The sequence below is a fragment of the Meleagris gallopavo genome, chromosome Z (assembly GCF_000146605.3).
Source record: "Meleagris gallopavo isolate NT-WF06-2002-E0010 breed Aviagen turkey brand Nicholas breeding stock chromosome Z, Turkey_5.1, whole genome shotgun sequence".
NCBI classification, from domain to species: domain Eukaryota; kingdom Metazoa; phylum Chordata; class Aves; order Galliformes; family Phasianidae; genus Meleagris; species Meleagris gallopavo.
The window spans coordinates 41,726,833-41,738,798 of record NC_015041.2 but is presented as its reverse complement, the minus strand read 5'-3'; the positions used below and the strand labels follow the sequence as shown (position 1 = coordinate 41,738,798).

The following is an 11,966-nucleotide window of genomic DNA, read 5'->3' as shown; positions in this document are numbered from 1 at the left end:
CATCGCCCTTTCCTCCAGAAAGGTTTCATCCTCTTGGCTTGTTTAATTATGGCACATGTGTCACAGTCATGAATAACCTGTGCATAGCATCCATATTTAACTCCACCCCTCGGTCTCTAGCCCACTTATAAGTTGCATCTCTTCCTTGATGGCCCGAGGTCTCATGGGCCCACTGAGCTAGAAATAATTCACTCTTGTGTTGCCAGTCCAAGTCTATTTGAGCCTTTAACCTTAATTTTAGCAGCTCGATCTATCTGATGGTTATTTTGTTGTTTTTCAGTAGCCCAACTCTTGGGCACATGAGCATCCACATGGCACATCTTTACAACCATATACTTTATTCAAGCAGCAATGTTTTTCCACAGTTCAGCAACCCAAACAGGTTTACCCTTCCGTTGCCAGTTGTTTTGCTCTCATTGCTGCAATCACTCCCATAGGGCGTTTGCCACCATCCATGAGTCAGTATAAAGATAAAGCATTGGCCACCTCTCCCATTCAGCAACATCTAAGGCCAGTTGGACAGCCTTTACTTCTGTAAACTGACTCAATTGTCCTTTTCCTTCGGTGGCCTCTGCAACTCCTTGTGTGGGGCTCCACACAGCAGCTTTACATCTTCGATGTTTCCCCTCAATACAACACGATCCATCTGTGAACAGGGCATATTTCTTTTCATTTTCTGGTAGTTCATTGTATGGTGGGGCCTCTTTAGCTTGCAATATTTCTTCTGCTTGTGATGTTCCAAACTTTTTACCTTCAGGCCAGTCCATGATCACCTCTAGGATTTCTGGATAACTGAGATTCCCTATCTGAACTCATTGTGTAATCAATGCAGTCCACTTATTCCAAGTTACATCAGTAACATGATGGGTGGAGGGAACCTTTCCCTTGAATATCCAGTTTAGCACTGGCAGTCGAGGTGCCAGAAGGAGCAGCATCTCAGTACCAATTACTTCAGAAGCAGCCCGAACCCTCTCATATGCGGCTAAGATCTCCTTTTCAGTTGGAGTGTAGCACTCTTCAGACTCTCTGTATGGTCTACTCCAGAATCCCAGGAGTCGGCCTCAGGTCTCTCCTGAGGCTCTTTGCCACAGACTCCAAGTGGCACCTTTCTCTCCAGCAGCAGTGTAGAGGATGTTCTTTACATCCCGTTCGGTCCTTACTGGCCTCAGGGCCATGGCATGGGCTATCTCCTGTTTAATCTGTTCAAAAACCTGCATCTGCTCAGGACCCCATGCAAAATTATACTTCTGTGTCATCTGATAGAGGGGGCTTACAAAGAGGCTACAGTTTGGAACATGCATTCTCCAAAAGGCCACTATGCCCAGAAAAGATTGTGTCTCTTATTAGTGAGCAAGACATGGCAGTGATTTTGTTGATCACATCTGTTGGAATGTGACCACATCCATCTTGCCACTTTATACCTAGGAACTGAATTTTGTGGGCTGGTCCTTTCACTTTGCTTTACTTAATAGCAAAACCAGCACGCAGAAGAATTTGGATTATTCATTCTCCTTTCTCAAAAACTTCTCCTGTATCACCCCCCACAAAAATATCATCAATGTACTGCAGATGCTCAGAAGCACCGCCCTGTTCCAGTGCAGTTTGGATCAACCTGTGACAAATGGTTGGGCTGTCTTCCCACCCGTGGGGCAAACGGTTCCTCCAGGTGAAAGTAAACTGTGGCCTACATTCTGTGGCCAAAGGAATGGAAAAGAAGGCACTAGCAATATCAGTGGTAGCATACCATTTGGCTGCTTTTGACTCTAGTTCATACTGGAGTTCTATCTAACATGTCTGGCACAGCAGCACTCAGTGGGGATGTGACTTCATTCAGGCCACAGTAGTCCACTGTCAGCCTCCATTCTCCACTGGCTTTACACACTGGCCATATGGGGTTGTTAAAAGGTGAGTGAGTTTTGCTTATTACTCTCTAACACTCTAGTTGATGAATTAGTTTATGAATGGGGAGTAAGCAATCCCTGTTGGTGCAGTACTGCTGTCTGTGCACTGTTTTTGTGGCAATCAGTACCTGTTGCTCTTCCACTCACAGCAACCCCACAACAGATGGATCTTCTGATTAGGCCAGGGTATCTGAAGCGCAGCTCATAATGCAGCCATCCTTGCCTTGCTCCATCCCGGTGGTGGCTCTTCCCACCACATGGCCTGGCCCAGTCCTGGGCACAGCCATCACTGAGCACCAACTGAACACTGGTGCACTATTAGCTCCATCTGGGCTGAAACTGGGACACAAGAAGGGCAAATCTTGTGTCCCCAATCTGTGCAAATAATTGTATGCATTGTGATATCTGGGCTAAACACAGTCTTGTGAGCAGCAAAAATATGCAGCTGTGCTTTCTCTTTTGATAAAGGAATTTGAGATTAAGTTTCAAAATAGCCAAAAAAACACATTTTTTTTATTTGCAACCCTATTTTCAGTTAACATAAACACGTTATCTGTAAATTTTCTAATGGAGTGTATGGAGGTGCAATCCAAAATGTGATCAAGTCTCTTTATCAAACTTCTGTAAGACCTCTCTTACCACAGAGAAATACCCCTCTCTCCACCATCGCACCTGATTCATGTCATCGTTTTTGGCATTTCACACATTTGTAAGCATTCAAAGATGAAGTACAGGAAGATTAAAATTTCATCAAAAATCTCTGATGAGCACCTTGAGAGCTCACTAAGGATTGCAACCCCTGCCACTGAACTACAGTGATACATCAGTCTTACAAAAGCAAGGTCACATATTCCACTGTTTTTATGCTTTTGTTGCCCTCTTTTTTAATGTTTTAATAATAATAATTAAAAAATTAATTTTTGTTGCTTATATACATTATATTACATACATTAACTATATACATTATACATTATATTATATACATTAACTATATTTTGAGGGCTGCTCTGAAAGCTGTGCCTCCTAATTTATTATGTTGGTCCACATCAGAAGCAGATGGTGGTGGGATGGTAGTAGAGGCTGAACCTTCCCACCAATATTCCGTTCCTTTTTGTTGCTGTGTGACAGACGGCAGCAGAGGGGCAGCCTGACAAAATGGTATCCGACATGGAAGTGCAATTGAATTCTTCCATTCAGAAAAAATAGCACCCATCAATGCCTGCTGAATGTTTATAGAAATGAAAGTGAATGTGAGCACATTGATGCTGTGCATTTCAGCAGCAATGACAGTGGGTAACCTCCCCTGGTGCAGACTGTTATGTGTGCTGCATGCAGGCTCTTATTGTTCATGGCTGGCAAATATGCATAGCTAATAGTGACTGTGTTGAAAACGAGTGTTTCGTAGATGGAAATTTGCTCTACTAGTGCTACTGTGCTCTCTGTATCAATTATAGTTTCCATTTAAATAAGTAAGAAGCATTACTTTCAGATGAACTTTCGTAGATGCAGCCCTAGACAATGAGTCTTCACTCAATGCAGCACAGGCAAGCCAAAAGGTACAGGAATTTCTTCATTTGTTTAAGTTCTAATTAAACACATGTCAAAATAAATGTCCTAGCACGTAACTCTGTATTGCCCATCTACTTTTTGCCTTCTGCAAAATGCAACTGTTTTTAGGTTGAACTTAAATGTGTTAAAAGATAATTAACATTAAGAAATAGTTTTATTAACCACCAAAATTAAGAAAAAAAGTTCTTCCACAGCAACTGGAGTCATTACAAAATGTTTAGCATATAAGCTCTGAGAGAATACTATCAGTGTATTTTCCAAGAGATTTTAATTTTGCAGAAATTCAAGTCTGATTTGTGCATCTTCCCAGGCTGAATCATGACTCTAGGTAACGATTTTTGCTTTTAAATATATAGAGATTGATTGATTGGAGACAGCTGAAAATGAGATACATCATTAGACATCACTCCCCCAAATTAGCTGAATACTACACTACCTGCATAGGTATTGAAAAAGCCATGCCATGAGTCTGTTAGCATTCATGTCTTAATTTATTCTGTAATTGCATTTAAAATATAAACACAAATATCTTAATCACTTAAAAGTCTTCCAAACCACTGTTAAGCCAGACTGACTTTCGTTTTCTAAACACAGGCCTAACTTGACTGGGTTCAATAGAACTATTGCTACTTTTCCAGCAACGGACCAGTAAGCTGAATAACTAGCTCACGCTATCAGAACAGTTCTGGTTGTTTATGATCATTGAAGGAATACACTGTTTTTACATTCTGATCCATTAAAAACATAGCAAGATAATAAAATTTGAGAATAGGGCTTGTGCTGTTCCCACAGTGTCTGGCTGAGGTACTGCTCCACCTCTTACCAGTGTGGTGGAGCACCTCAGACTGCATCAACAGTGCACTTAGGTCAACATCTGTTTACTGCACAAACAAAATAAGTGGCACAGCTACAAAGTTCAATGCTGGAGGCTTTAGATGACAAATAAAAGCTAAACATAATGATTGTCTATCTTTAGCCATCTTTCCCATCCACACATACAGGACACAGTTAAAATGACAGACTTAAAATAAATATATTGCCTAAACCCCTGAATAGTTTTTTTGTTTTCTTCTGTTTTTTAAATTACTAGGCATATAAAAATAATGTTGATGTGTCTATATACATGCTACTTCCCTAGCAAAAACTGACATCTATCTGCCATTTATTCTTCTTCTCATTCAGAAACTGATTTCAGGTGACACAGTCTTGCTGAAACACTGAATTCAAGTACTGAAGGCAGCATGTACCTCTTCCCAACAACAGAAACACTGGCAAACCTCAAAAGTTGCATAAATTGTGTTGCTGTACTGATGACAGCAAAGTATACAAAGTAATTTACTTTGCCTTCCACTGTCTCCTAACAAGCACAGTATGTGCTTCTGCATTTTGTCCCCTCAAATCCCTTCCTAGTTTGTACTGTCTTGCTCCATCCAGACTGTCCACTGACTTAGGAAGAAAGCAATATCATGGGAGGAAAAAGAAATTCTTCTGATCTGATTGGTTATTGATACTGGCTTTCCTGGTTCTGAATGTACTCTGGTTAAAGAACAGCTCTGCCTCAATACCTCACACTCCTCTCAATCCCTAAAAATATAGAAAAAAAAAAAGTAAGTTGTGACTTCAAATATAATACTCTGTGAAACCAGACACCTTTCTCACAGTTCTATAACTCTATAAAGTTATAACTCAACTGCTTTAAACGATCAGTGAAGAGGTATCAGCAATGCATCACTACTTAAGTCATCAGCACACTGCCCATCTTTGCATTCTTAGCCTAGAAAATTTTTAGAAGCAAGAGAATATCAGAAATAAATCCTCAAGTTTGTTGGTACCTTCCATGTATTCTCCTCATCTGAAAACTGTACAACTGTATTATGCTGACATAAAAAGATCTGTCTCTGGTCTCTGCCTCTTATAGTCTCTGTTGTTACTCAGACTCATTGTCAGAAACAATAGACTACATCTATTAAAACACACAAAGCCAGTTTACTTGGTTTTTAAAGAACAAATTATAATGCATCATAATACAAAATAAAAGGCCCACTTGGCTTTCAGATATTTGTCCTCATTCACTACACCTTTCCATCCCTTGGCTTCATACTGAAAACAACTCTGCTGATAAAAAAAGAAATATGCATGGAGAAATGTATATTAAAAAAACATCATCAAATATTAAAATATTCCAAGGATTTTCTTATAAGTCTTCTTTCTTTGTCTGCTCTGTGCTTCATCACCCTATCTTCATCTGAAAGCTTAAAAGGCCATTTCACCTCATACAAGTAAGGCTGGATAACTCTAAGAGATGCAGGAGTCCTTAAACTGGGTATTTGAACAGGGACCTTGTGATCTTTTCTACAGCATCTAGTGCTCTGCAAACATCATCCTCATATCTACAAGCGTCTCATGCTCCTTTTGATCTGCTTCTCCAGCAGTGAAGAGCCTCAGTAGGTTTAAACTGAGCTCTTTATGAAGACATCGATACATATCTGTATCACAACCCCTCAATTAGTACCCGAAGCCTTAAAAAAAAATAATACAATGAATATGCAGATTAATGACTATCTATGTAGCCTGTGTAATTGGGAAGAACAAATACAGTACACCGCACACAACTTGCTATGTAATCATGTCAGCATTCATGCCACAGAGCAGTATTGCTAGCACTTTCTTACTTGCTTCTACACCAATACCACTAGCATCCAGGGAAAAGTGATTACTCAGTATGATTGGTGGTAAAAGAGCACCCTCTGAACTTCTGGGCTGTGAGGGAAACAAAGAAGACAGGAAAGACAGGAAGACTAACCAAGGAGTTTAAAAGGAACAGAAGAATACACAAAACCTAACAGAGAAGTGAATTCTTTGTCCGTTAAGACAACAAAGACTATTTCATGTCATCATCTTCAAGCATTTTAAACAGTGCTGTATACCTTAACACATGAAGAAATTTGAAGAACTCTTACTACTTGGTGTCTTTTTTCTTTCTTTTTTTTTGCTCTGCTCAAGCAATGAGAAAGAAAAGTCCTTACTATCCCGAGTTCAGCTACAGTGGCTAATGCCCAAAGAGCCAATATTCCAGAGGAACATCTTCCATGTGAATGCATTTTCCTTAGAGTCCACTACCAAAACTGTATTATACTACTAATTGTACTAACTGTACTACTGGCCCCAAAACACTAGGGCTACAAGGTACCTTCCCAAACTACAACACAGCTACACTTGCACTGGTAAAGCACAAGGAGAATTACAATCTCAACGAGAAATGGATGCATACCAATACTGAATGCTCAGTGTCAGGTTTTAAACAGATCTAAGGACCTAGCAGCACAGACAGTAGGCTTTCCAAAGTCCCCACACCTATCAGCATCGCTAGGTGGTTAAATATCCTTAAAAACATGACCATCCACCTTCCTGGGCTCTGAGCAACTCTACAGCTTGTATTTTTGACATTCAGTCAGCCATATTTTAAGACGCTTAGTTCACTCATTGCAAATTTCAACAGAAACTTCTACTGTGCTGTTCCATGGTATTCGTAGTCTGTGCTGCTCTGGTTAAACCAAAACCTATGCCTAAGCAACTTAGTGATACTATCTCTAGTTTTAGTAACTGTAGGGTTTTCAGCTAAGGCAGGCAAAAATTAAGCTAGAAAACAATTCCACACAAAACTTAGTAGAAACAACTATTTAGAAGTGCCAAGTACTACAGAGGAACCATTACAGGTTTGCAATTTTAACAACTACATATGTGATTAAAAGCCCACTAAAAACTAGGGAAAGACACCTCATGACTTACATGAGCTTTGGATCAGCTGTAAGGGCATTTCTTTATCTATGCACTGAGACTGTTATGTACAACAGTTAACAATCTGCAGTTACAACATTAAAGAAATGCCGATAATAAATACTTGATTTGCCAACATTAGCAAATAGCTTTCTTACAAATGGTATTGTTTAACAGTATGGCTATGGACCATCTCAGTGATAAAGCAAAGCAAATTTTTAACATAGAAATTAAATACGCATTAAAGGTACAAACTACATAAATTAAAAACTTAATGTAAATATATATATGTATATAAAAATTGCATCTCCTATGAGCTGCTGTCTGCACAGCAATGTGCACCCACAAAATCCTGAGCACTCCACTCTCTGTACTGTTGTTGAGAGCCAAGTTCCTAATCCACTTTTCAAGTTTACATTCACATTTTCTGTTTTCCACCTAAGGAAATAAGGGATGTATAGGTTCAGAGTACTCACACAGCTGCAGTGTGTTGAGCAGGAAACAGGATCTTGTGCTGTGAAATAGGAATGTATTCTAAGTATGACATCAAAGTTGTCTGGATCCCTCTACAGAAAGATTCAGGAATCATTCAGGAACAACGTTATTCACCTTTGAGTTCAGTAGTTAACCTATGTTAAGCCTATCAATATAATTTGATTGCAAGAAATGCACGAGCTTCTAAGTCACTTTTTGTCTATGATTTCAGTGCCTTTTTGAGGTCAGAGTAGAAATTGGCCAGGGTACTAGCCATGGCAGTGTCTACTGCAGACTGAGGTAGCATCCCTCGCAGTTCGGTCTGAATATAGCCCGTCAAAAGGCTGTGGCTAGGACAGTCCTTAAGAGGGACGCAGAACCAGCCACATGGGTGATTGAATCCACGGACAAAATTAGGTCTCACCTCTCCATAGTTAAGGCTTATGCCTGTCATGGAAAACAAACAAAAAAGGGAAAATGAATTTGAGACAAATTTAAAAAATAAAGATACAGTGTATTTCATAGCAACTCCTTTTTCTACTTGGAAAATTTAGAAGTACTGCCAGATACACTTCTACTTTTTTGGGTACTTTCTTGCCTAAAAGCTGTCTGCTGTCCATCCAAACTCATTCACAGACAAGCAGAGCTTGACAAGCAGAAATCAACATTAAAAGACACTCCTTCCACTAGCTAACAAGCTTCTCACTCTACTCATTTTGATGTATGAGCTGAGACAGGACAAATTGCCTTCAGCATCCCACAGTCAACATAAATGACACTTGGCACACAGAGATGGCTCACGGGTAACGCAGTAACTTGTATACTTTTTCAAGTCTGTAGAACTTCTAAACACCTCTGAAATACTTGTTGAAGATCATCTTATAGCATTTTTGAATGTTTACTGCAGAACCATTATTAATTCAAATCATATCTTAAATCAAGCAGCCATTGTTAAGAATTAAGCAGAATTGAGTGGTACCTTACCACATGATAGAAGCCCATCTTCATAGCTTGTGGTGTAAGAAAAATCAACAAACTCCCTTGGTGCTATGATGTTCCAGAGCTGTCCAGCAGTGGTGTAGCGCATCACACAGCAGTTCTTGTTGAGTGAAAGAATGAGAGAAACAAAATAAAAGCATCTTAGCATAATAAATGACACTGTATTCATACTTGTCAGTAGCTAGCCCTTTCCATAGAGATGGCAGTTTCTATCAACTACATGCTCTCCAGACAACTTCAGTGAGGTATGAAAGAAGGCGCTGCTTTTAGTCTAAACATTGAAGTTTGCCGGGACTTTCCATCTGCAGCTGCAGAGACTGAGAAAATATGGCACCTTTAAACCTGACTACTGACTAAAACTACAAAAATGTAGTCACACCTGGAAACTAAAAGCCAAAGTATGTTTTATAAGGCTTTCCCACTACCTAGGAAGTCCAAAAGGACCATGAATAAATTGCGAGACCGCTCTCAGCAGCTAGAAAACCTCATGCAAGGTTACCCACAGCATGTATATATACTATCCATGCAGATAAATAAGCATGGAAGAAAACAGTCAGGAAAACATCAGTACTTATTGGAACAACTGCTCCTCTGTAATGTTAGATTCACACAAGTCTACATGCACTTCCCTTAAGAATCTAAACAAGTCTTCACCTCTTCAAACATTTCCACAATGTCCATCGTAGTCATTAAGCTATCCCAGTCAAGCCTGTAAGGTCCAGGACGAATATGATCCACTATTCTGTTAGTAACATCTTCCACCACTCCTTGAGCTTTGTATCTAGAGAAATATAAGTTTATACTTAAAAGAAAGGTAGTACAGGAAAGACCTGAGCATGCATCTGTTTTTTTATGCAATAAATATTATTATGAGAATAATACCCTTACGCTATTATCTATATTTCTTAAATTGCAAATCAGAAGAATTGTCATGTTTCCTCTAACATGTTTTTTTGCTGCTCTTGAAGGGAGAGCAAGGGAGTCTACCAGGGAAAAGTAAAACTAACAACAACAACAAAAAAATGAGAGTGGAATACAATGGGAAATATAGTTTTCATAAAGTATTTAGTAGTAGAATCAATATGAAGATAAACTACATTCTGCTTTGTAGCCTACTACAGTACCAAATAATTTGGTGTAAGACACTGCAGAATGTTTATTTGTTGTATTTTAAGTAGACAACAACAGATGTTTTGGTTTCCTGAGTTACTGAGTTTCAAGCTCCTGAGGGGATAGAATTGATCACAGTCATTTACACCTCTTATCCATTGAGCAGCTCTTTTCAATAGTAGGTAACTAGTGTCAGAACTCACTGATTTATTTACTTGCACAGTTCACCCCTTTTGACTTAGTTACCTGGATGAGGCCAACTTCAGCTGCTTTTTCTTCAGGGGACCATATTGAAAGGTCACTGCCTTCTAGTTTTGCATTTGGAAAGTTCTTCAAAGTGTGCTTTCTTAATCAGGTTTATACACAACCCTGCAGTCACTAGCGAATAGTAGCCACTCCCCTGTTGGCAGTCGTTCAAGTTACACAACCTGTTGTTGACAGAATGCTGGTGGCTCTGCACAGGGTCAGTAGACACCTTGTACCCAGTACCATCAACCCTTAACAAATTTACCAGAACAGAGTAACTAGAATGTATCAGTCCTTGAGATTATTTTCAAACATTATCTTTTCACAGCACTTTCCATTTCTTCAGATTGATGTTTTCTGCTAAATACTTCTACCTGCAGATAACTACAAAATCAGTGACACTCACAGGAAAGCTCTGTGTGTCATACACCTCTCCCACAACTACATGCTTGATATTTTGTTCTATCAGTTTCATAGCCAGTAAGAGTGTGCAAACTGCCTGCGTTGTGACTCAACAATGCTGCGAACCTACCAAACCTGTAAATGATTGCATGGTTTGCAGACTGTCTTTTTAAAATGCCTGTGCACATCAGTCAGTGGGAGCTTTGTGGTGTGCTCCATAGTTTTGATTGTTCATTATTCTAGACAGCAAACAAGCATGAAGCATCAAAATATAACACTAAAAAGAAAAAGCATAGGTCTTAACAAGACAAGACACAGCAGATGATTTACTTAGCTTCTCCCGCAGAAAATCCGTGTGGTTTGTTCTCAACCATCATTTCTAAACTACTGAGTATATTTGGGGAATCTTAAAAATTCAGCCTCTTGGCAAGCATACTTACAGGTATCCGCTGAATTCTTCTGATGGTTTACGCCACACCACTGCATCTTTCTGGAAGAAAGTTAAAGATATGTTAATAGTAATTTACAAACCCTTCTAAGATGTCCACAAAATGCTTCAATTTGTCCAGAAGGCCAACTGTATCCTGGGCTGCTTCAAAAGAGGGGTGGCCAGCAGCACCAGGAAGGTGATTGTCCTCCTCTGGTCTGCCCTCGTGAGGCCTTATGTGTAGTACAGCATCCAGCTCTTGGCCCAAAACAGATCCAGAGGAGAGCCTTGTAGACTATTGGAGAGCTAGAGCATCTCTTCTATGAAGACAGGATGATGGAGGTGGGCTTATTCAGCCTGGAGGAAAGAGGTTCTGGGAAGACTTCATTGCAGCCTTCCAGTACTTATAGAAGGCTGACAGGAAGACTGGGGAGTGACTCTGTCAGAGAGCATATTAATAGGACAAGAGATAAAGGCCTTAAACTAAAAGTTGGGAGATTCAGATTAGATGCCAGGAGGAAATTCTTTCTTCAGAGGGTGGTGAGGTGCTAGCATGAGCTAGAGAAGCCGTGGGTGCCCCGTCCCTGGAGGTGTTCAAGCCTGGCTGGATGGGGCTCTGGGCAGTGGGGATCTAGGTAATTTTTAAGGTCCCTTCCAACCCAAACCATTCTGTGATCGTGAGAGGCTTGGGTGCTCTGTTCCTCCTTTTCAAGACACTGAATTTCTTAATTTAGTAAATAATCAAGTCATATTTGGAACACTTTGCCTCTTACCAATGCTAACAAGGGAAAATAAAATATAAGAACAACCAAAAGTATTATATTAAAAGGGAAAAGATAAAAATTGATGACATTAAGCCTATCAAACAGCTAAACCGAGGCGCCAGAGCACAGCTGTTACATCTACATGACCTACACCTGCTAGCAGACACGGGAGGGGCCGCTGCACCACTCACAGTTTTCCTGGCGATCCGCCACTCGCTGTCGGCGATGCTGTGGTAGCGGAGCAGAGTGTTCTGCAGCCTGGTAGCCAGGGGCGCGGGGTCCGGCAGCAGGTCCATC

General features: G+C 40.1%; 1 protein-coding gene across 1 annotated transcript; it reads right to left on the bottom strand.

Moving 5' to 3' along the window:
* Positions 1–3,605: 3,605 nt before the first annotated feature.
* STARD4 (StAR related lipid transfer domain containing 4) lies at positions 3,606–11,965 on the bottom strand. Its single transcript, XM_010725898.2, has 5 exons — positions 11,861–11,965; positions 10,919–10,968; positions 9,375–9,501; positions 8,706–8,820; positions 3,606–8,168 (listed from the first exon to the last, which is right to left on the bottom strand). The coding sequence occupies exons 1-5, from the start codon at positions 11,963–11,965 to the stop codon at positions 7,942–7,944; spliced, it is 624 nt and encodes a 207-aa protein (XP_010724200.1). The 3' UTR covers positions 3,606–7,941.
* Between the last annotated feature and the right edge of the window lies 1 nt (position 11,966).